Consider the following 25,891-nt stretch of genomic DNA (forward strand, 5'->3'; position numbering starts at 1 on the left):
ATATATAGTCCGTGGGATTGCAAAGAGCTGGACACAACTTAGCGACTGAACAACAACAAACCTCATCAAGTTGTACACAGCTTTCTGTATGTGAATCATATCTCAATAAAATGCTATTTTTTTTGTTTTAGATAAAAGAAAACAGTTTAAAATAAGTACAAGCTTATGCCATGTAGTATAGGGAAGTCACTTCGGTGCTCGGTAATAACCTAGAGGGGTGGGATGGGGTGGGATGGGAAGGAAGTCTAAGAGAGAGGGGATATATGTATACGTATAGCTGATCCATGCTGTAGTACAGCAGAAACTAACACTACATTGTACAGCACTTATATTCCAATTAAAAATAAATAAAAGACAAATTACCCAATAGAAAAAGAGACATTTCAAAGGTAAGAAGAGGCAATTCACAGAAAAATCAACATAAGAAAAGTACAAGTTTAAAATAACAAACACTTATTATCTCAAGATTTCTGTGTTCAGGAATCTGGTGTAACTCAGCTGGGTTTTCTGCCTCCAGGTCTCGCATGAGGATGCAGTCAAGGTGCTGGATGGGGCTGCCGTCATTTGAAGGCTTGGCTAAGGGAAGGTTTTCATTCAGGCTCACTCACGTGGTTGTGTCAAGTTTCAGTCTCTCATGCGCTGCTGGACAGAGGGCTCATTGCTGTCCTCCAGCCCTTGCTTCATGGCTTCTCACAGGTCAGCTCACAGCATAGCAACTCGCTTCCTTCAGAAGAAGCAAGCAAGGAAGTACAAAAGACTGAGCAAGGTCAAACTCAGTCTTTCTATAACCTAATCTAAGAAGTGACAACCCATTTCAAGGCGCCAGGCAGTGGTAAAGAATCCTCCTGCAATGCAGGAGATGCACGAGGCAGATGTTTGAACCCTGGGTCAGGAAGACCCCCTGGAGGAGGGCATGACAACCCACTCCAGTATTCCTGCCAGGAGAATCCCATGCACAGAGGAACCTGGTGGGCTACGGTCCATGGGGTTGCAAAAAGTTCGACACAACTGAAGCAACTGAGCATGAACACAACCTAAGAAGTGACATCCCGTTTCAAGGGGCCAGGGCAGCACTAGTGGTAAAGAACCTGCCTACCAATGCAGGAGATGTAAGACACTTGGGTTCAATCCCTAGGTCAGGAAGATCCCCTGGAAGACGGCACGGCAACCCACTCCGGTATTCTTGCCTGGAAAATCCCATGGACAGAGGAGCTTGGTAGGCTGTAGTCCAGTGGGTCGCAAAAAGTTAGACACGACTGAAGCGACTTAGCACCAGGCATGCACACCCCCAAATACTAAAAATGTTTCTGACAATTACCAGCATTTCAATTTAGATCTGTGTCATCAGTCATAAAAGAATGCATTTGCTAGCATATTTCTTCTGCTCGTGTGTTCTTTGAACAGTGTTTTCTGTGTGTGCTCAGTTGCTCAGTCGTGTCTGGCTCTTTGTGACTCCATAGACTGTAGCCCATCAAGTTCCTGTCTATGGGATTCTCCAAGCAAGAATACTGGAGTGGGTTGCCATTTGCTCCTCCAGGGGATCTTCCTGACCCTAGGATTGAACTGGTATCTCCTGTGTCTTCGGCATTGGCAGGCGGACTCTTTTACTACTGAGCCATCTGGAAGCACACTGCACTAAATACGGTTCAACGAACATGTTGGTTGATTGAATAACATTTAAATTTCACTGGAAAGCTCAATCTTAAAAGAAGATAATAATATTCTCCAGCAGATTTTGCTTCCTGAGTACTTCCTGGGTATTTACAATTATTCTGAAAATTGAAATTACCATAGAAAATAGTTAACTCGTGTATCTTATGTAAAAATTTATCTATTGGAATGGGTATCAAAGTTGCTGTTGGACACATTTGACACTTATTCTATTTCTCAAAACTCTTGAATATCATAGTACATAAAAGGCAGAAAAATGTCATAAGTTTTCTAGTTTCTGTATTTTTCTGGTGTCATGTTTAGTTGAATCTTAAAAGAAGGTTGTAATTGAAATGTGTTCAAGAAACAAAGCCTGAAGACAAGATAAACAGTCAAATCTATATTAAAATAACATACCCCTTTTATATCTGGTGTGGAAATGAAGCTGTGATGCTCTACTCAGACTATAAAGTGACAGTCTAAAATTACAGTGTCTTGTATATCTGCTTCTATATAGTCTGTCAATAAAAAAGTTACTGTTACCTATATTTCATATGTAACTCATAACTCATTTAACCTAATAAAAGAGGAAGTGTTTTTGAACAGTTACTAGAAATTTTTTGTACCTCCCAACAACTAGATTTTTCCTGTTTGAGGCAAATATGCTTCTGCACATCTCTGCTCAGAAATGATTCAGTCAAATTTCAATTTACCAAAACTCCCAGTCCTCTGGATGCTTACATCTGCACTCTACTTTTAGAAAAAGGAAATAAAGCAAAAGGATAATCAGATATCAAGGCTTTCAAAAAAGAAAATACACTCATCTTCTTGGATTTCTACATTTGTTTAGTTCTCACTCAAACTGTATAGCCACGATAGGCCAGCTTCCCCTCTAGTTCATGATTATCTTTTTTCTGCGACTCAGGGTAAGGAGTTGCCTGCCCAGGGACAGTGCTGGAAAACAGAAGAGGGTTGATTGTGTGACACCATCTACAGATTTCGCTGGCACATCACAAATGCCCCATCTGTTCACAGTTCATTGGCTGAAGCTAGTCCTATGGCCAAGCCTGAAGTCACTGTAGTGTAGAAATATAATCTTTCCATTGCAAGAAGCAGAGAACATTGTGAGCAATAAAACAAAAACTCACCAAACACACTTGAAAGATGTGAATGAGATGATTATACTGATGCCATGTGATCAGTGACAAATTAAAATGGTCATCCGACCCATCAGAATGGTCTGTGTCCAGGCTGAATTCACTTTTGTAGTTCAGACTTGACTTAGCTTCCCTTGCAATCCTAATACCAATTCTCTTGTATCTTTTAGATTCATGGCGCTGATTTTTGCTGATGTAATGTTCAGAAACATCTCTACGTCAGGAACCCCATCACATCCCTCATGTGAGAAGCATGGATAACATATATGAATGGCCATAAATGGTTCAGTGTGCGCCTGTGTGCTTTAGTTAATCTACTTAGTAAATGAGTGAGGAGGAAAAGATGATTTTCATTTTACTTGTGAACAAATTGACCCAGAGAGCTTACACAAAGTCAAACAGCCAGCACGGGGTGAAGCTGGGATCTGAAGCCAACATTTTGACCTCAGGGTTCTGGCAAATTAAGCAGGAAAGACAGTGACTACATTCCAGACATTCCACAACCCAAAAGAAATTTTTGCCAACTATTAGTTAGCCAGGAAGCAGAATGACCATGTTCCCCATAGGCTCTCAAGTGATTCAAATCACTAACATGTTCACTGAAATAAACTAAAAAATACTTATTTTAAGGCTTATAAGGAAAACCTCCTTTCTCTGAAGCCCAGAAAATATCTGTTTCTTTTTTGCACAGAACACTTGATAGAGAAATATTTGTTTCTATTTTGCACAGAACACTCGAGGACATTCTGTTTGCAGTGGGAACACAGAGAACCCGTTGCTTAAAAGAATAATTGTTCAGAGTGGATGGTTGAAGATGAAGCAAAGAAGTAAAATTAGAGCTAAAGGTTTTCAAGGTACAGATAAAGAACACATAAAAGAACTGGGATCCAGGTTTCCCAGGGAACAGCAAATAGGCAGGAAAAAAAAGTAGAAATGAGTTGCAACAAAAGTGAATATTAACTGGTCAGTTTACATAAAAGGATTTAGAGGGGAGACAAAGATTTTGCATAAGGAATTTCTTACTTTTATTTTGTTGCTCTTCTGTATGAATTAGAAGGATGACAAGTGCATTCAGGGTTTCCCAGGTAGCACTAGTGGTAAAGAATCTTCCTGCCAATGTAGGAGGACCTAACAGACGTAGTTTCGATCCCTGGGTTGGGATGATCCCCTGAAGAAGGAAATGGCAACCCATTCTAGTATGGACAGAGAAGTCTGGCGGGCTATAGTCCATGGGGTCATGAAGAGTTGGACACGGCTAAGCGCACGCGCGCGTGCACACACACACACACACACACACGTGCATTCAACCTCCTTCTGCTGTTCAAAAGGGCTGAGAGAAGGTGGTCTTGCTAAACACAAGGGAGGAAGCAGGATGGCACTTAGGCTAGGGAAGAATTGGTTTAGGTAACTGGGATAAAAGAAATTCAAAGCTCTAACCTTCTTTAGCAGATTTTAAATGATTCTGCAACTGTATATTGCCTGACACGGAATAGAGAAAAGAGCAAAGCTCTTGGAGACACACAGATCTGGTATCAAATCTTACCTCAGCCATTTCTTTGCCTACTATATGACCTTAAGCAAGTCTCTTACTTTCTTTGAACTCCAGGTTCCCATACAAAAAACAGAACAAAACAAACCTAACATGGGATTTTTGTGAAGATTAAGTAAACTGTATACTATTTATATCTGTACCTATATTTATGTGTATATCTATAAATATATCTATATCTGCATTTGTACCTGTGTCCATATCTATATCTACATACTACTTAAGAGTTGCTCTATGGATGTTAATTGCTTTCTGCCTTGCTGTATTAATCAATTCACTAACACATTTAACCAATATTTAAGTGTTTGCTTCATGCTAACATTGTGCTAGTTTCTGAAGATGATGAAAAGGTGATGAAGACAGAGACACAGTCCTTAAGAAGCTAAAGAAGAAACAGACATATAGACCACATGATTCCAGACATCACATGGTTTCAAAAAGTTAGCTGAGCCTTCTAGGTTCAGGTACTGTCAGCTGGATAGACTTGTGATTGCTGTCATGACCTGTCACTGCATCATGCGATCCATATTGCACAAATGCACTGAAGAAATATGCTACAAGGACAGGAACTGTTTTTCTTTTCATTAGAGGTTGCTGTGCTCTTTTTAAGCAGGCCTGATTCATCAATTTGCAGTCACTCTGGAGAATATCATAAGCTGACATGATTACTTCACATCTGTTTTAGCTCTCTGCTTGGTCTACTCCACTCCTTCTGCCTTATTTCTCTCCCCTTCATCCTTCTCTTTGTTCTGATGCCCTCCGTTTCTTTCTCTCCCTTCTTTTCATTCATCTAACAAAATTTTACACAGTGCCTACATTCTCATGCTCGTATGGTTATGCTCAAAATCCTTCAAGCTAGGCTTCAGCAGTACATGAACCGAGAACTTACAGCTGTACAAGCTGGGTTTAGAAAAGGCAGAAGAACCAGAGACCAAACTGCCTACATTCATTGGATCACAGAGAAAGCAAGGGAATTCCAGAAAAAACATCTATTTCTGCTTCACTGACTACATGAAAGCCTTTGATCATGTGGATCACAACAAATTGCGGGAAATTCTTAAAGAGATGGGAATACCAGACCACCTTACTTGTCTCCAAAGAAACCTGTACTAGGGTCAAGAAGCAACAGTTAGAACCTTACAGGGAACATCAGACTGGTTCCAAATTGGGAAAGGAGTACGACAAGGCTGTATACTGTCACCCTGTCTATTTAACTTATATGCAGAGTACATCAAGCAAAATGCTAGGTTGGATGAATCATAAGCTGGAATCAAAATTACCAGGAGAAATATTAACAACCTCAGATATGCAGATGATACCACTCTAATGGCAGAAATCAAAGAGGAACTAAACAGCCTCTTGATGAGGGTCAAAGAAGAGAGCAAAACCCTGGCTTAAAATTCAATATTCAAAAAACTAAGATCATGGTATCTGGTCCCATCATTTCATGGCAAACAGACAGGGAAAAGTGGAAGCAGTGAGTTTTTATTTCCTTGGGCTCCAAAATCACTATGGATGGTGACTGGAGCCATGAAATTAAAAGACACTTGCTCCTTAGAAGGAAAGCTATGACAAACCTAGACAGTGTACTAAAAAGCAGAGGCATCCCTTTGCCGACAAAGATCCATGTAATCAAAGCTATGGTTTTTCCAGTAGTCACATACAGATGTGACAGTTGGATCATAAAGAAGGCTGAGCACCGAAGAATGGATACTTTCAAACTGTGGTGCTGGAGAAGATTCTTCAAAGTCCCTTGGACTGCAAGATCTAACCAGTCAACCCTAAAGGAAATCATCCCTGAATATTCATTGGAAGGACTGATTGCTGAAGCTGAAGCTCCAATACTTTGACCACCTGATGCAAAGAGCAGACTCACTGGAAAAGATTCTGATGCTGGGAAAGATTGAGGGCAGGAGGAAAAGAGGGCAACAGAGGATGAGATGGTTGGATGGCATCCCCGACTCAATGGACCTGAGTTTGAGCAAACTGGGAGATACTGAAGGACAGGGGAGCCTGGTGTGCTGCAGTCCATGGGGTTGCAAAGAGTCAGACATGACTTAGCAACTGAACAACAACTAAATGCCAGATGTCATTTTAGGTATTGAGGTTACAGTATAGTTAACAAAAGAAAGTACCTATTCTCATGCAGATTATATTAGCAGACGGCAGAAAATACATGAGAAAACAATAAATATATGACAGTTGATATAGGTATTAAGCAACACAATGCAGGGCAAAGACGCAGAGAATGACAGGAATCGAGGGGGGTACATATGCTAATTTAGATCAAGGAAGGTTTCTCTGACGAAGTGACATTAGGGCAGAGCCCCAAACCCAGAAAGGGAACTAGCCACTCACGTATATGGAAGAGACTCCTAGGAAAGGCCTTGAAATCAGAACAGTAAAGAGAACAGGGTGGCAGGATGGTGTAAGCAAAGGAGAGAGAGGGAGGATATGAGATGAACTAAAAGAGTTTCATTGTGACTCTGGATATATTGCAAGGTAGGGCCTACAACATATGCTGATGAATTTCAGGCAGGAAGAAAAGAGGGAGAAAAAAAAAAGTGTGGGTGCTTCGCAGGTTTATGGTTTGGGTGACTGACAGAACAGAATTTCCATTTACTGAGTTGGGGGTGGGGGTATTTCAGCCTGAGCTGCTTGCTTCAGTATTTCTAATAGCCAAAGGCTCCTCTGATAGCTCAGCTGGTAAAGAAATCACCTGCAAGGCAGGAGACTCAGGTTAGACTCCAGGTCGAGAAGATCCACTGGAGAAGGGATAGGCTACCCACTCCGGTATTCTTGGGCTTCCCTCATGGCTCAGCTGGTCAAGAATCTGCCTGCTATGCGGGAAACCTGGGTTCGGTCCTTGGGTTGGGAAGATCTCCTGGAGAAGGGAAAGGTTACCCACTCCAGTATTCTGGCCTGGAGAATTCTATGAAATGTATAGTCCACGGGGTCGCAAAAAGTCTGACACGACTGAACGACTTTCACTTCACTTCAGGTTGGCTACTAACAGATTCTCCTAATTTTCTCTATGTCAAAACACATTTATTTTTCCTTTGAAGGCTATTTTTCCTGGATACAGAAATCTATGTTAATTTTTTTCTTCTGAATCTCAAAAAACATTGTTCTAATATCTTCTGGCCTTCATTTTCTTTTCTGACAGTAAGTCAGCAGTCACTTGATCATCGTTTACATATGTGGATATTTTTCCTGTGGCAGAGTAAAAACATGTCTACAAATTTTTTGATACTCCTTACTTCAAAACATGGAACCTAATCCCCCACCACTTAAATGGGGTCCAGATTTAGATACCTGGTTCTAGTAAACAGAATGTGGTGATGCTGTGTGATTTCCAAGATTAGATCATAAAATAGAACACAGATACAGAGCTTCCATCTGACTGTCTCTTTCTCTGTCTTGTTCTGAGATAGGCTGGCCACTACATCATAAGGACACTCAAGCAGTCCTGGTGCAGGATGCACACAGAGAGGAACCGAAGGGCTTCCCTGGGGGCCCAGTGGTAAAGAACTCACTTGCCAAAGCAGAAGACACAGTTCAATCCCTGGTCCAGAAAGATCCCACATAACTTGGAGCGACTAATCCCAGGAGCCACACCTGCTGGATCCATATGCCACAACTGAAGCCTGCACACTCTACGTCCATGCTCCACAAGAGAGGTCACCACTCCGAGGGGCCAGTGCACTGCAACTAGAGAGTAGTCTCCACTCTCTACAACTACAGAACACCTAGCACAGCCCCAAATAAATAAACAAAAAATTAATTTTTTATAAAAAAGAGGAACTGAGGCTTCCCACCAAACACCAGCACCAACTTCCAGCTATGTGAATGATCCACCTTGCGTGCAGTCCCTATAGCTCCAGTCACACCCAACTTTAGATGACTATAGTTTTGGCTGACATTTGACTTCAATGTCATTAAAGTTCCATATCATTACCTAAGCTGTTCTCAAATTCTTGCTCACTGAAACCATGAGACATGATGTTTATTGTTGTTGTTAGCCACTAAATTTTGGGATAATTTGTTATGCAGCAATGAATAACTAATCCATCTCTTAAATGTCTCTGCATGCTATATTCACTCTGATTTATCAACGCTTTAATTCACTTTATTTGTATAAGAGAAAAAATACTGTAAAATTCAACATTAAAATGCAACAAAATGCACAACTGAAAAATATCTATCTATGGGAGAAAATTATTAATTTGTGGTAAAAATCAGCCTTCTAAAACACCACTTTGTCTTATTGGTTTACTTTCACAGCTTGAACACTCTAATACTTGGTCTATAATGAGATATTAAATAAATATTGCTGATGAATGAATGAATGAATGAATTTGTTCCTTCAGGTTTTAAGCTTCTAGAGGACAAAAACTGTGCCTTATTCCCTTTTTATCCCATATGAAACAATGCTTAACTGAACATGCTCCATTCACTGTTTGTTGAATTAAATCAAACTTAGCTGAAATCCTTGTTGAAGAAAATGATCTAGAAGCAGAAGTGAAAAATCATGGCAGAAAACTAATTTTAAACATTTATACTGCACATTGACGGGTGCTGGTTTTTAAGCCCCATCACCTATCACATACACACAATAAAAACCACACAAAAATAAAGAAACCCCTAAATCTCTAAATTCATATTCAGTTGGTTCATAGTAGACCATATGGATTTTTATAATTTCCACCAATAGAACACGTCTTCAAATATTTCTAGAGAATCTTGATAGAACAATATACAATGATAGGTATATGGCTGTGTTCAGGTTGTAAACTACTGAAAGGTGTTGAAATTGGCAGATTATCTGCAGAAGCAGTAACTTGCATTCCACTTTATCCAATTATAGCCTTAATCCATTTCTGTAGAGTTGAATTTTATGAGCAGAGGGAATTTGCACATTCAGTCATGCAACATGTAAACTGAGCAATGTCTTTCCTCTTTGGGAGGTAGTGTGGATCCAAGGTGTGTCTCAGTGGCTTAGAATACAAGCTAGACTTTTTCGGGGCAAATCCCAGCCCTACCACTTACCAGCTTGATGATCTTTACCTTACTAAATCAATTCAGTCGTGTCCCAACTCTTTGCGACCCTATGGACCATAGCCCAGGCTCCTCTGTCCATGGGATTCTCCAGGCAAGAATACTGGAGTGGTTTGCAGTGCCCTCCTCCAGGGAATCTTCCCAACCTAGGGATTGAAAACGTGTCTCTTAACATCTGCACTGGCAGGCAGGTTCTTTACCACTAGTACCACCTGGGAAGACTTACAGCTTAACAACTGCCTTAGTTTTCTCACCTGTGAAACAGAGAAACTAACAGTACCTTTCTCACAGGGTTACTTTGAAGATAAAAAGGGTTAATCTATGAAAAGGGCCTGACACACAGTAAACACTAATAGCAATTAGCTCTTACTGCCCTCAATGCCAATCACAAACTTGGAACAGTTTGTGGGAATTGCGGGTAACCTGTAAATCTTTATTAAACAAATGATTAATTCTGACAGTACTATATAGATATTTTTGCCCTTTTTGTGTGTGTGTGGGGGGGAGGTATTTGCCTTCTATGATCACATAAAACTTTTAATTGTTTATTCCTTTTTAGAAATTCATTAGACCCTAGAAATTCATTAGACCCCAAAGAGGCAGCTGATTATGTTCATTGATAAAGGATATACAAGTAATATTGGCACATGATTACACTGAATTGGGATTTAGAAAATAACACACTTCGGAGTAAAGGACTTTGCTATTGTTTAGTTGCTCAGTTGTATCTGACTATTTTCGACATCGTGGACTGCATCACACCAGGTTTACTTTTCATTTTAACCCCTTTATAATGTGAAAGTGGCACAATGGTCTCAAGTACAGAAAAGAACACGGAGTTTCAGAAACTAAGTGTCTTCTGCATTGTTGGGCTTGTGGAAACAAGTGTGTGTACTCAGTTGTGTCCGACTCTTTGTGACCCCATGGCCTGCAGCCTGCTAGGGTCCTCTGTCCTTGGAATTTTCCAGGCAGGAATACTGGAACGGGTTGCCATTTCCTGCTCCAGGGGATCTTCCTGACCCAGGGATCAAACCTGCATCTCCTGCATTGGCAGGTGGGTTCTTTACCAGCTGAGTCACCAGGGAAGCCTTGTGGGTTCCCACAAGCCTGGAATTGTGGAAAGATTATTCTAACTTGCAAATAGGGCCAAGCTTCTCCCACTAGGCTGTCTGGGATGGCTAAGGGGTCTAATGAAACTTTATATCCTCAACACCTGTCACAACGCCTGGGCGTCAGTAGAAAGCCAGAGAAAAACATTTTTAAAGTGCTTCTGAAATATTAAATAATCAAGGTAACCTGGGTCTCAGACATCCCATCCGGACCTCACTTCCACCTACCTAGATGGACTCCAGTCTCGCCTTGGAATGACACTCAAGGAGCGAGAAAAAGGGATCCAGTTGAAAACTCTTCTCAGAGTCATGGGAATTACTTCCTTCGTTTGTTGCTAAGAAGGGAAGAAGGACAGACGTGAGGCTGTAGGAGTGGAGCGCCTCTGAGTAGCAAGCGATAGCCCCGTCCCACTTGGCAGGGGTCCCGCGGGTTCCACGAGTTTCACCGCCCCCGCCTTCACCCGCCCTAATTCTCACACTTGGAAAGAAACCCTTAGCCATACAAGCCCTGGAGCCTGAGAAACAGCACCTCCGAGATGGGTCTAGAGGACTCCGACCGCCGCAGAGAGGGGACCTCCCGGGGGCCCCACAGCATCCTCCACGCGGCCGGGTCCCGGCCCTCACGAGGCTTCCTCGAAGGCGGCAGGGGCGTGGACGGCCCGGAGGAGGCCCAGGCCGCCGCTCCGCGGCTGGATGAGCTCAAGCGGCGGCTGCTGCGCGCCTTCCAGCGGGCTGTGCTGCGCGGCAGCTCCAGGCGTTTGCGGGAAGAGGCGGCGGCGCGGGCGGCGCGGGAGGCGCAGAGCCGGGCGCGCGTGGAGAGCGCCCTGGCCGGGCTGCGCGCCGAGCTGGTGAGCGTGCCCGTGGCGGGCTCTGGGGGCCACCTCGCCTTGGTCCTCGCCCTCGGCCCTCGGCTGTAGGCCGCGCACGTGCCCCACCGAGGACTGGGGAGGCCGAGGGCAGCTTTTCCCGGGGAGACGGTGAGGCCGTGCAGAGCGGGCGAGCTGGGTCCCCGACGGCGCTGATGCTACTGCCTCCCAGGCAGCATCCGGGAGGGAACCGGCCCTTTAGAGCTGAGGTGCTGGCTGACTGTTTCCACCGAGGGCTGAGTCTGCTGGTGACATACCCAAGACCCCCGTAACCACTCCTCAGCTTGTTCTCTATTTTTTTTCTACCAAATAGCAAGTTCCCTCTAGGGCACTTGCAGTATATGCGCATGAATGGGGCTGGGGCGGAAATTTCAATGAAATAAACTCAGGGGATGGGTGGAATCCATTAGCGAATGTTTAGCAAGCCATTAGCAAATGTTTCTTTTATTCTGAAAGTTTTACTATTACCTTTCTCCTTGGTAAGAATTCAGAAAACAGGAAATGGTAATAAGGAATTTTATAAAGTTGTAGCTTTTTAACATTAGGCAGGAGGAACTGTAGGTCAATATTTTAGTTACTGTTTTGTAATTTAAACTATTTTCGAGTTAGGCAAAATTTGAAATAAGATCAATTTAAGCTTTAAAATGGTGCTACCTATGATTATGCGTGGGAATTCCTAGTGGTTCAGCGGTAGAGAATACAGCTGCAATGCAAAAGACCCAGTTCAGTCCCTGCGTCGGGAAAATCCCCTGGAGATGGGAATGGCAACCCACTCCAGCAGTCTTGCCTGAGAAATCCCATGGACAGAGGAGCCTGGTAGGCTGCACAATCCATGGGGTCCCAAGAGTTGGGCACGACTTAGCGACTAAACCACCATCACCATGAATATGCATAGTGGAGATTTGGAAAGTTACACTCTTTTGCATTGCATAGTAGTAAAATAGCAAGCACTACTACTTTAGAACTGATTGGACCATCAGTTAATTGTCTGAACCTTAAAAATTTACCTTGTTTCTGTGTTTAAGAAGGGCAAGAAGGTAGTACATTTAATTTTCATTTAATTTTACCTGTGTTAACAATTTGAATTTGACAAAGAATGTATTAATTTTGACCCAGCCAAATCAAAGAAACATATGATTTCTTCCGACACCTGAGCAGTGAGTGGGTGAGACCCCTTATTAGAAGAGATGGCCTGGAGGGGTGTGCTGTGGGTCAGTATGCCAACTGGATGGCTGAGCCACCCCTCTGCTGCTGACCTGGGGTGTCACCCCTTCACACCTCAGTTGACTCATATTTAAATCAGGTGAAGAAAGTATATTCAAGAAGCTCCGAGATACTTTGAACGTTAGCATTCTAATTAGTCGCTCCACCAGGAGTTTAAGCAAGTAATGTACCAGGGTGGGGATAAAGCAGAGAATAAAATTTCAAACAGGTGAGTGTTCACAGCACAGCATTAATATTTAGTCTCTGCTCTTATTGTTCCTGTTACCTTAAGAAGTAAGGTACCTTAGCAAGTTTAGGTTTCATCTGTAAAATGGAGATAATAAACCCATAGGATGGCTCTAAGTATTATACGAGATAATGTTACATGAAGTGCCTAGAATATAGACACTATTCAGTGGCTTTTACTATTTTTTTGGTTGTGCCCCCCAAATGGCAGATACAGAGGCACGAAAGATCAAGGGTTTTGCTGGAAAGAGGCAGAGATTGTCAAACAGATGCTGTGTTCCTGAGACACAGACCATGGTCATTGTCTTAGCCAACCATTTCACCAATGTATGTGACCAGTCATGAAGAAGAAGCAAAAGAGTGTGGATCCTTAACACTATCACCACTAGAAAAAGCCATTTCTGATAACGGTCTCTTAGCCAGATTTCTGTAGGAACTGACACCCATCCATATGTGTATATCCACACCTCATTTGTCAGGGTGGTATTTGTGTAAGGAATAATGATGAACAGGTTCAGTTAATTTAGACATATTGCTGTTTTTGTTTTCATGTTGCTATTTTTGAGATGTCATTTATCCTATTACTTGTTGTTTGGTCTTCTTAATGGGATGCATTGAGCTCTGGGAGTCTGAGAGTGAATTTCAGGGGTTCTGTATACTTCAAATTGTATCCCAAGCTTTGTGTGCACATAAAATGCACATCTTTCCCCAGAGTGAGTTAATAGCTTTCATTAGATTCTCAATGGGATCCAAGGGGAGAGAAAATTAAGGAACCATTGGTGTTCAGCTTGCTTAAAGAATTATGAATTACACGTGCTATTTTGTTTTTAACTTAGATGGTAAGCCATTATCAATAATTTAACTGATTCTTGGCATGAAAGTACAGGATGGGTATTCATCAGTTCATCCATTTATTTATCCCTTCACTCAGTCTTTTAACAAATACACAGAGAACCCAACATGTTGTGTGCGCAGGCAGTGCACCCGTGGTTAAGGATACAATGAAGAATAGGAACAGACTTTGTGCTCAAAATCACCAGTTTAGTGTAGGCTGTGTGCTAGGAGAGGGACATGTACAGAATGCTGTGGAAGCACAGATAAGGTGAGACAGAGAGGGCTTCTAAGAAGAGCTGGCATTTGGCTGGGCTCAACGGGAAGTGGGTGGCAAAGGGCAGAGAGGGCAGAAGATGTGGCTCACTATGACATGTTAATTCCAGGACAGGCAAGATTTCTGACCAGCTGCCCCAGGGGTGAGTGGGTGGGTGTGTGGAAAGGGCCAGCAAATAAAGCTGGAAGAGCAGGGCAGGTTTATAGGGCCTCTGGGCCACACTGGAGAACTGAAGTTTCCTGTAGGCAAAGTGTAGGGGCTTCTAATGCTGGCAGTTGTGTTGTTACTGTTTGTTTCCTGGATGTTCATTTACTTTATTCTGCAAATTCTTGCTATTAGAGAAATGGTTCCAAGTGCTGAAGAATGAAAAATATGTCAGAGGAAAACTGAAAGAAATTATATCCAATGATTTTATTTTGCAAATTAGGAGGGGACCACCCATGTTTGCTTTCTACCAATGGAATGTCCTGTGTCACCCTTGGATGGTTTCTGATGGGGAGTTGATGTGGGGTTTTCAGCAGAGAGAACAGGGTTCTCCTGAACTGCATTAAACAAGACCCTAATTGAAGAAATATGCCGAGTTGGTTACTAGTTTTCAACTATAATGCAAAGATTATGCTGGACTGCCTCTTAGGTACACTGCCCGAAAGATCAATTTTTTTTTTTAATACACGAGGACCTTCACAAGCTCCCATTCGAGGGAAGTTATAAGTCAACCTTGCTCTACAACAGATTTCACTCTAGAGTGAAAATTGTTAGATTCTATAAGTACACATAACTGTACATGTGCCTCTAAGGGGTCATTAAATGTTTTGCTCAACAGAGAGACCGTTTAAAATCCTAAGAACTTGAAATGACAAGTAATCAAGTAAATGGGCCCAGGTCCTGAAAGCTCAGGTGGTCCTGGGCAGTTATCTTGGAGCTCAGAAAGCTCATAAAGATAAGTGATTTCCTCGCAGATCACATGCCATTGCTTGGAAACAGCCTTCCAAGGACAGGAATTTTTCAAATGGATAGCTCTGTGCATCAGCTATTTTTGTTTTCATTGCAAGGCCATTTCAAAAGCTATTTGTATATCTGAATTTTACCTTGTCATAAAGAAAGTCAGTTTTATAGTCAGGCCAAATAGTCAGAACTGGACAATAAGATGAGAAATACATCTTTCTTGATATCTTATTTTCCTTTCCTACAAAATCCTTATATTTTTCCTGTGCAGAGAGCAGGTTCATTTGATCCATATCTCAGGCTAATAAAAACCCTTATTCTTTTTCTAACTTTCAGCTGGAAATGCGTTTCCAGAATCGCCAGCTGGCCAGAACTCTGCTGGATTTAAACAAGAAAATGCAACAACTGAAAAAGGAGGATGAAATGGAAACTGCGTCAGAATCGCAAAGCTCTGAAGATAATGCTCAGAATCTGGAATGAGTAAACACACAGATGAAGGTTTGAACCCTAAGAATAATGCAGACAACGCCAAAATAGTTTTAACAGTAACATGATGGATGCTTAGCATAAGATTTTAGGGGCAATTTTTAGAACAAAATCTTCTAGGCCATGGAGAAGTGCCAGTGCTATGAGAGGGGAGAGAGAAAATGATGTGTTGACAAGTTTTAAAGTTATGTATTGTTTTGTGTGGGACATAGAAGTAAAAGAATGTACTGAGACTTACATGTTGGTCCAGTGGTTAAGAATCTGCCTGCCAGTGCAGGGGACACGGGTTTGATCCCTGGTCCTAGAAGATCCCACATGCTGTGGGGCAACTAAGCCCCGAGCTGCAACTACTGAGCCATGCACTGCAACTACTGAAACCCACGCGCTCTGAGCCCGTGCTCTGCACTAAGAGAAGCCACTGCAAGAAGAAGCCCGAGTGCCACAACTCTCTGTGTGACAGCCACTCACCTCCGGTAGAGAAAGCCTGCATAATAATGAAGATCCAGCACAGCCAAAATAAATAAACTGTAAAAGAAGAATGTACGGAAGAATGTCTTAGTGCCAATTTCCAGCATTTTCTCTTGTGCTATCTTAATTTTCTGACCATACCTGAACTTTCATCAGAGTCTCTGTTAGCTTTTGTTCTACTTGATTATTCTTCCTTTGTCTGCCCAGTCAGCTGTTCAGTAGTCTTCCCTCCGCACCCTACCCCACCCCCGTTTTTTGAAGAATTACTTCTGCCTAAGTTCCAACCATACCCTTCAGGTAGAGTCTGCCATTAAGGGTGACTCACCACCTTGGATCTACTCATGCAAATTAAGGCAGTTTGGTCAGATTTTTCTCGGGAGCTTTTGAACTAGAACTAAGGGAGCAGATGAGTCTTAGAAGGTGGTGGAGGAAGCTGTGGGACAGAGGGGCTTGGAAGCTGCTGGCGGCTACCAAGTGAGAAGGTGTGAGCTCTTTGCAGAAGGTTGAAACAGCACCCCTGAGAGCCCAAAAGGGGAGAGATAACTGCTTTTCCTTGGCTCTGGGGTCCAGCTGTTTAAATCCCCAGTACTGGCTGTCATTAGGATACATGAAAATTCTCTAGTAGCCTCCTATTACAATCTCCTTTTGCCAAGTCAACTTGGAGTTGGAGTTTTACGACTTATACTCCAAAGATTCCTAACTAACACAATTCTTTTGTTATTAATCTGTTAGTAGTTAAAGGGCTCATGTTGAATTAGAATAGCTATCTCTACCTTAAAAGTGCTGCCTTCTGGATGCAAAAAATAAAGTTAATTTAAAAAATAGTTGCCATATTCATAATAATCATCTGTAAAAATGAATTTATAAAACAGGTCATTTGCACATTTAATTAACAATAAAAATTAGTTCTGGAAGACAAAGGAGAACAGAATGAATGTGGTCTTTCTCTTAAATACAAGTTTTATGTGTGTGAGGATTTGAGGACTTTCTGAACAAGTTTTAGTTTGTCCTTAACTTTTTGGGGTTACTATTAATGAATTCTTTAAATTCTTTGGTACTTAATTTCTTCTCTCTGTGAAACTGAGGTACCACTAGGGTTCAACTTCCAGGACATTTTCAATGAGCTGTCAGCAATATCCTGAGACCTATCCCTGGATTTCTTGAGATATTCTACATATGTGCTCCTGCCTTCCAAATATACAGGCTGATTTCTTAAATTGTATTTGTAAAACAGATTTCTTATATGTTTCTTCATCAAAGTTATAGAAATTCTGAAGAAAGAGGCAGTGGAATTCCTCATGATCTGTTCTTCAAAAGAGACTAATCAGATATTGGAGCAGTCATTCTAAAGTACATTTTACAATTTAACATTTATAAAATCTTGAGATTTTGTGTGTAGCAGATACTCAAGATGCTTCATTTTATAAGTGCAATTCCTTACAGAATGCAGAGAAACTGACATTAGTTAGCATTCATGTGAATGATTTGATTCCACTAAATGTGCTCTGTTGGGAATCAAAAGAAACTTAAAAAGAGAACTTCTGGAAATGGATGCATTGTGTTTCACATTGTCAGATAAAAAGTCCACAATTTATTGTAAAGTTCTTGGTCACCAGCTTTTTGTCCCATCTTTCAGTGATAAACGTTGGATCACCGTATCTTTTAGGAATGACAGATGGAGAAACAGGAACAAGAAACTCTTTGTTTCAAAAATCTCTTATTTTTTGAAACCCTCATTAGAGGAGGCTGCTTGTGGTATTAGCTGAACAGAGAGATACACTGAGAACTTGATACATGGGACACTATTGCTACTAAATGTTTTTGCTTTGTTTCCTCTCTTGAAGTGAATTCTGCTCTCATACCATATCCCTCATCTTTTTTTAAGTAGCAGAAGCCAGATTGTGTTCATATATAGATATATATTTGCAACTGCACTCAGCTGTTTATTGTTTGCTGAATTCTGAGTCTGTTCGCTGCACATAGACAACAGGCTCTTTTCTATAGGATGTGGGAATGCACTTCCAATGGCTACACTTCCCCACTTTTCAGAGTGTTTAAACAAGTGAGAGCAACTGTGTGACATTTTAAAGAAATAGGAGGTGGAAGGGACCAAACTACTGCCAGCTGGAGGGGAAAATGAGAAAATAATTATAGCCTAAATGATGCATCAGGGAAGCAGTAACTGGGTAAGTCAAAGTACGTAAGATGTTCATCCCAGTAGTAGATACAGAGTGCCAAAGAAGAGAACTGAAAAAACAGTTTAGTGAGGAAAAAACTGTTAAGGTTTTCCAAAACACTGATTTCTCACAGGTTTGATTACAGGGGGAGCCATGTTAGTTGGGAACAGGCTTTCACTCTATGGTACCTGGTTAGGACCTACCAGTGAAGAGGTGCCAAATTAATTATGACACTTAGGAGCTCTGCACAGGTTGTTAGGCATTAAATCCCTTTACAGGTGGCCTGGATGAATCCACATTTTGGTTGCTTGCCAGACTGCTTCTGCTATAACAGGTGCTTCTGGAGCACCAGCCCAGGCAGAGTCTGATGTGGGTAAACCTGGGACGGCCGAGCTTGCACCAGTGTAACTGCAAGAATGCCGTCTCGCCTGGTCCCTACCCTGGCAGGGTGCCGGGCATCAGGCAACCATCAGTTCGGTGTATTCACCACTGTTATCACTGCCGGAGTCCCTCCCAGCCCTGAGCCTGGCACAGGGCCCTCCAGTGCCAGCTGCTTCCTCTCGTTCATTGTCGCCACCTCTCCTGCCTCTTTGGCTGTGTCATTAACGAGGGTTATGGGAAGATTAGAAATACGGGTAGGTTTCAGATTGAACCTATGCCACTCTGCTTCGCTCTGCGTCTGGCAGCCTCTTGTTTCACCTGGACCAGGTGCTATAACTCAGAGATGGGCGCGTACCTCTCACAGCAGCCCGAGCCAGGTACCACTTCTCAGGGGGCCATGTACCATTAGTGCTTCTGGGTCCTGCCTCTGATGAATGCTGGGGCTTACAAATTTCTAACTCTTCTTAAAGAACCACACTGCTACCATCCTTCTGTGCAGGGAGCAGTGCAGGAGGGACCCTTGGGATGTAATGATAATGAAACCAGCAGTGACACGGGCCACTCTCTTCTGTGACCAGTGTTGTTCCAGCAATGGAACAGTATGTGTGAGCTTATTCAGTCCCACGATGATTGATATGCACATAGACCATGATTTTGGAGTCACCTGGCCTTGGTATTTAGGCCTGGCTCTGTCACTTGCCAGCTTTATAACCTAAAGTAAACTGCTTTTATTCTCTTTAGATCTGTCGAAAGAAGCTAGTCAAAATGGGTTGTTGTCGTTTAGTGGCCAAGTCGTGCCTGTTCTTTGCAACTCCATGGACTGTGGCCCACCAGGCTCCTCTGACCATGGGATTTCCCGGTTAAGAGTACTGGAGTGGGATGCTATTTCCTTCTCCAGGGTATCTTCCCGACCCAGGGATCAAACCCACATCTCCTGCATTGGCAGGCAAGTTCTTTACTGCTGAGCCACTGAAGCCCCAAGTCAAAATAGTATCTGTCTTATTTAAAACCTGAGGAGCTCAAGTTAAAGAACCTTGAAGCAGGCTTGGGAGACAGACTGAGTGGTAAAAGCTCTTTCACTTCTTGTGTTTCTTTCTTTTACATCTTCAGTTCTACAAGATCGTACTACACTTCTGGACTCAGACCTTTCCTGTGCCTCTTTCTTCGTCATGTCTTCACTGTGACTCTCGAATGTTCTGCTGCCTGCTCTCCGTTGTGACGTTGCCTCTTCTGCTGGTTGGTAAACTGATTTACCAAACTTGAGAGGAGACACCAGAGAGATATGAAGTCACCAGTAACTGCTACTTACCAACCCCTGAATCTGCCTGGCACACAGTGCCATGTGCGTTTAAAACTCAGTCATCCCAGTAACACTGTGAGGTTGGAACTATTGCTTTTCCCATTTTATCTAGAAGGAGATGAGTATCAAGGAGGCTAAGTGAGTGGAACTGTCAAGATTCTGGTCCAGGGCTGGGTGTAGTGTGGTTTTTGAGACCCTCCCAAGGGCTTCCCTTGTGGCTCAGCTGGTAGAGAATCTGCCTGCAATGTGGGAGACCTGGGTTCGATCCCTGGGTTGGGAAGATCCCCTGGAGAAGGGAAAGGCTACCCACTCCAGTATTCTGGCCTGGAGAATTCCATGGACTGTATAGTCCATGGGGTCACAAAGAGTTGGATACGACTGAGTGACTTTCACTTTCAAGGTAATGAGGGCGACCCAGACACAAGTGGATAAATTTGATACTGAAACAGAAAGTGTAATGGAAGCCTGTATCAGGTGCTAGGTATATTTTCTGCAAGGGTCAGACAAGATTTCCTTGGGGACATGCTCTTAAGTTCTTTCTGTTTCACCTGGAAAAAAGCCCTCATTCTGTGCCTTACATTCTACATAAACAAGCTGGTGATCTGAACACACTACTCCAATCTGTTTGGGCCTCATTTTACTCATTGGAGGGCTTCCCGGTGGCTCAGATGGTAAAGAATCTGCTTGCAATTCAGGAGACCTGGGTTCGATCCCTGGGTTGGGAAGATCCCCTGGAGAAGGGAAAGGCTACCCACTGCAGTGTTCTGGCCTGGAGAATTCCATGGACAGAGGAGCCTGGTGGGCTACAGTCGATGGGGTTGCAAACAGTCGGACACAACTGAGCGACCTTCACTTTACTCACTGGAAAATGAGAGAGTAAAGTAGTCTCTAAAGCATTTTTCTAACTTGGAGACTCTATTCCAATGCTGCCTGCTTGTACCTGGACCCTCCATCACTTACCTCTGACTCAGCCAGACTTCCTGACACCTGTGGTTGGGGTGAGGGAGGCAGAGGCGGGCTGCTGGCTGTTAATCACTGGCCCTGGGCTGTGAGTTGTACTCTCCCGGTCCTTGACCCCATCACGCCCTGGCTGTGGCAGCCTTGATGACAACGGGAAGCAATTTCTGTCACTCTCAGATGCCTCTCTGCTATTCTCACCCACGCTGTGACTGCAGCCAGGGGAAAATGTCACATTTGCACTTCACAAGGAGACAATCATTGCTCAGACCTTTTATGTGTTAGATTTTGGAAGCAGCCCGGCAGATTGCCTGCCGAGGGGGACACTGCAGGCTGAGAGCGGTGTAATATGTAGCTAGGAGTGCAGTCTCTGGAGTCTGTTGACAGAGGTGGAAATCTTGGCTTCTTCAATGCCTCACTGTGTTCTTATTGCTGAAGTTCAGTTTGCTTCTTCTCTGTAAAGTGATAATAGTCACACCTACCCACCTGATGGACTTGTGGCGATTTCATGGATCAAGGTATGAGAAGTGTTTAGAATGCTCTCAAGTAGTGTTTATTATTTTAACAGCCCACCTAACAAACATCCTGCTCATCCTTCTTGTCTGTTGGAAGTGCCCGATTCCAAGAGAGACTGAGAAGGACAGTTTCACTTTTCCCAGATCTTCAGGGAGCTCAAGATGGCTATGAAATCCAGTTCTGTACAATAAGACATAAAGGAAATTTGCAGGGGTTTTCTGAGAACCGGGCTTCCCTTGTGGCTCAGCTGGTAAAGAATCCGCCTGCAATGCGGGAGACCTGGGTTCGATCCCTGGGTTGGGAAGATCCCCTGGAGAAGGGAACGGCTACCCACTCCAGTATTCTGGCCTAGAGAATTCCATGGTTTGTACAGTCCATGGGGTCACAAAGAGTCAGACACGACTGAGCTACTTTCACTTTCACTTTCTGAGAGCCATTTTCTCTTCCTCCAAAAGCAGGAATAGGAGTAAGCTCTCTTTCTCCTTATGTCCTTCTTGCTGAGGAACACTGTCACACAAGGCGGGAAAGCTTGCACCTGCTGCAGGGACCCTGTGACCAAGGTGGGAGGTACCTGGACTCTCTGAGGATGGGAAGATAGCAAGATGAAGAGAAGCAATGTTGCTGATGCCACCAGTGAGGTCCTGAGCCAGCCCTGAGACTGCCTACCTGTGGCTAGTCTTGATCTCTAATAGAAGAGCAACATCGATAAAACTGAATTATTCATCACTTTTATTTAAGTATTTAGTTCCATGAACACAATGAAGGATCACTAACTGACACACTTGAATCCCAACAACCTCCTGGGATGAAGCCTCAGGACGATGCATTATCTGACTGAAACTGTAGATATCAGAAGCTACAGGCAAAGGATTCCAGAAGCATCATTTAGTTGCTTAAAAGCCTGTAATGAGGACCCACCTCATGCAACAGGAGACCAATCAAAGCATATCAGAGCAAAATGTGTCTGAGAGAGACTTTCTCCCTAATGCTGTGGAGACTCTGGAATTCCGCAGTAAAGGTTCTAATGAAAATATTTCCACGTGCTCACACTTGTTAAGGGAAAGACAACAGGTCCAAAATGGAGTCACTTATGCTAAGCCCCATGCCATCAAACTGAGACTTAACTCAATTACAGTTTAGGGCCTCTGAGAAATGGAAGCTGAAACTAGTCAACCAGTAATCATGTGATCAGCACTAATCAGGTAATTTGTCTGTCAGACCCCTGCCATCCCCTAAAAGAAAGTGACCCTGCAATAATCAACCCATTTTTTTTTTTTTGGCCTAATATAACTTCCTTGTTTCTACTCCCTTTTGGCTATAAAAGTCTTTCATTTTGTTGAGCTCCTGTTCGCAAGATTGGATGCTGTCTGCTTCAAATCGATTTTTTCTCAAATAAACTCTTAAAATTTTTTAATATGTCTCAGTTTATCTTTTAACACACTCTATCAAGGATACCCAAATGCCTATGGAACCTACCACCTATCTGATTCTGTCACAGAAGTCATTTTATTGTTCAGCAATTGAAATAAATTGGAATGAAATAATTTCCTAAAGTGTTTGAAGAGTGAACTGGCAGCAAAATACAGTAAACTGTTCATCAGCTTTAAAATATTATTTCAGGGAAGTTTAGCAAACTGTACAAAAAATAAAAACCAGCCAAAATCGAGTCTATGCAGAAATTGCTTTTGAATTGGTATTAAGGATGCTCCTCTCTGTAAACTTCTAAAGGATTCATTCAGGGATTGTCATGCAAAGAAATTCCTCAAGATTTCGAGGTGAGATTGTCAGGTTACTGAGAGCACAACCAATGACTTGATGGTTTATTGTTTACCCTGAACCCTACAGCTTACTGAGTTCTTTACGGTGTATAATTGACCACTTGTTGTCATAGCCAAATGTTCATTAAACCCACAATAACCTTCTGGGGGTATGTTGCTTGAGGCTGTTGAAATTTGAGGGGCAGCAAGAAAGCTTGTTTGGCTTTGGGAACATCATCCTCATCCTGCTTCCCAAGATGTCACTCTCCCTAAGTGGCCAGTATTACCTCCAGGAGGAAGTACCATTTTGGGAGTCAGAAAATCCAGCTATGGGAGTCAGCTCTGAGTTGAACCTGCTGTGTGATATGTGGGGAACTGTTGATGTCTCTGGCCTTCAATTTCCTCATTTATAAAGTCAGAGGTTGAACTCAAAATGATCTTTAAGATTCTTGGGGTTAAGCATATTGTCTCCAACTGATGCTTTTGGAATCACCCTTGGAAACCATGCTGCCACCAGTGTCTTTGGCGTGGATCAGTTTAGGTGGTGATATGAAAACTCTGACCTTTAGAGTATCTGTAGTGAACAATTAAAGAAAAGAATAGGAAAAAAAGGAAAAATACAAAACTTAAATTCTTTGCACTTTATAATTTGGCCTTAAGTTTAACTGACAGGCATGAATCTAATAGTCCAGATATTCTTTGTTTATTTTTTCTCACTCCCTCCCTCCACTTTCCCTTCCTTTTTTCATTTAACTTTATTGTTATGCCTGTTGGATGCCAGGCACTATTCTAGGCATGTGTTGAACATCAACTCTGAAATGAACATCTTGCTGATGCTAAGCATAGGAGAATGAACATGAAAGAAGGCATTCTAGCTTTCATGGGTCTATACCTTGGATGAGGGGGTAGATAATTGATTAAGATACTATAGTGTAATGTGATCAATGCTGTAACGGGGGAGAATTTAGAGTGCTGAGGGAGTAAACAGGAAGCACACTTAACCTGGGTGAGATGGAGGGGAAAGTCTTCCAGAAGAGGAGGCTGGGGAGAGAAGAGGAGGAACAGTCAGTCTTTGGCAAAAGCAACTGCTCATGGAAAGCCAAGGGGTGAGCAAAGTCATCATTTACTAGGAGGAGGTGAAGAGGCTCAGTATAACTGGAGCTTAGAAGGAAAGGGTAAGATGAGAGGAATATGGCTTGAGTCGTAAGGAGAGGTGGTTGTATGATGACAAACGTTGCAAGCTTCCCTTTGGATTTCAGACTTTATCCTTAAAAGCAAGGGTAGCCATTAAAGAATATTTTAAAATTCAATTTTCATTATAATAATACACGCACATAATATATAAAAACAGTATAGTCTAAAAGCCTTACTCAAAAACTTTCAGTGCCCTAATGGTACCCCTGCCCTGATACCATCCCAGGGGAAACCACTGTCAATTCTTTTACTTTCAAAATAATGCCTGTTTCTTTTGTTGTTTTTGGACAGTGTGCTTTCTTATTATGATAGAGAAGAATTCTAGCTCTCTTATTTCTAATCCCTTTACTCTTCTCATTATTAAAATGGGGTGGGAGGAGGAATATACCTTTTTGTAGAAGTCTACAGGCAGGTTTCCACACACAACACAATAGTAAGGAATACTGAAATTTGGATTTAGTCATAGCTCAGCTATTCTTAAAACAGCTCTATAAGTTCATTAAGATAATTGGCTAAGTATTTTGGGATAATATATGTGTGCTCATAATTTCTGTCTACTTAGCTAAGAAACTGAAATGGTTAGAATCTAGAAGAATTTTACAGAAATTGAAGCAACCACACTTGAACTGAGGGAAATGCAGATTTCACATCTTTAATGAGAGTTCAATGTTAGGAAAATGTCTCTCTTGATTTTTTGTCTTAAAGAATGTGGAGGATATTAATGCTTCTATACTTTGTAATTTGATTTATGCTCCCACTTTTTATGGCTCTTGTATCTTAAATAATAAATACCCTTAAGATTTCCTCAATATCCTCAGGAAGGAAAATAAAATAAAGGAAACACAAAATAAAGGAAGGAAGGATGGAAAGAAGAAAGAAAAGCTAAGTACAGCTATTTATTTATTCACTCATTCATTCAAGAGACAGTTGAATCTCTTCTATTTATATATAATATTATACCTTGTTTATGGAAACCTACAAAGATATATGTGATGTAAAGGCAGAAAAAAAGATACAAATGAGAAAGTGGGACAAAGAGAAATAAAACGGGGTGAATAACTGACACCAGGGTAAGATCAGTACTTGAAATATTAATTTTTGAGTATTTTTAAGCAATAGGTCAAATATTGAGCCTAAGTTTTCCAACAACTAACATTGTAATCTATTTCTAGTGAATCATCAAGGACAAATTATTTACAATACATATGCCTAGGAACTCAATAAGTTAGCTCATTGTATTAATTCATTAACTGGAAAACAATTGGGTTCAATGAAGGCTTTCCAGAATGATGACTTTTGCCTTTAGCATGGAACACTAACCTTATATAGCTATAATTAAAAACAAGAACCAATATTTTTAAAAATTGGAGTATAATTGCTTTGCAACGTTGTGTTAGTTTCTGCTGTACAACAATGAGTCAGCTATATGTATACATATATTTGTTTAGGCCAACTTCCACAGGACTGGAAAAAGTCAGTTTTCATTCCAATCCCAAAGGAGGGCAATCCCTCAACCTACCATAAGAGCACTCATTTCACATGCTAGCAAGGTTATGCTCAAGATCCTTCAAGCTAGGCTTCAGCAGTACATGAACTGAGAACTTCCAGATGTACAAACTAGGTACAGAAGAGTCAGAGGAACCAGAGATTAAATTGCCAACATTCACTGGATCACAGAGAAATCAAGGGAATTCCAGAAAAATATCTATTTCTGTTTCATTGACAAGTTAAAGCCTTTCACTGTATGGATCATAACAAACTGAG

The 25,891-nt window shown here is 42.1% G+C and overlaps 2 protein-coding genes across 2 annotated transcripts in view; one reads left to right on the plus strand and one right to left on the minus strand.

Moving 5' to 3' along the window:
• The window catches only part of LOC145511662 (uncharacterized), a 703,222-nt gene that overhangs the window by 17,358 nt on the left and 659,973 nt on the right, over positions 1–25,891 (minus strand). Inside the window, exons 1-3 of the transcript XR_014058033.1 lie at positions 10,752–10,858; positions 9,424–9,560; positions 609–724 (exon numbers count right to left, since the gene is read on the minus strand). The gene's annotated coding sequence lies outside the window, so the exon portion shown is untranslated. Of the gene's footprint in view, positions 1–608; positions 725–9,423; positions 9,561–10,751 lie in introns of the transcript that reaches the window.
• Positions 11,023–16,765, plus strand: AARD (alanine and arginine rich domain containing protein). Its single transcript, XM_081505271.1, has 2 exons — positions 11,023–11,371; positions 15,228–16,765. The coding sequence occupies exons 1-2, from the start codon at positions 11,060–11,062 to the stop codon at positions 15,369–15,371; spliced, it is 456 nt and encodes a 151-aa protein (XP_081361397.1). The 5' UTR covers positions 11,023–11,059; the 3' UTR covers positions 15,372–16,765.

Source organism: Giraffa tippelskirchi, chromosome 6, assembly GCF_054371585.1.
Source record: "Giraffa tippelskirchi isolate mGirTip1 chromosome 6, T2T-mGirTip1v1.2.pri, whole genome shotgun sequence".
In the NCBI taxonomy this organism is placed as follows: domain Eukaryota; kingdom Metazoa; phylum Chordata; class Mammalia; order Artiodactyla; family Giraffidae; genus Giraffa; species Giraffa tippelskirchi.

Coding starts and splice junctions, on each gene's coding strand:
- AARD (XM_081505271.1), top strand. CDS start 11,060: ATGGGTCTAGAGGACTCCGACCGCCGCAGAGAGGGGACCTCCCGGGGG. Junction 11,372..15,227: donor CCGGGCTGCGCGCCGAGCTG/GTGAGCGTGCCC, acceptor TCTAACTTTCAG/CTGGAAATGCGTTTCCAGAA.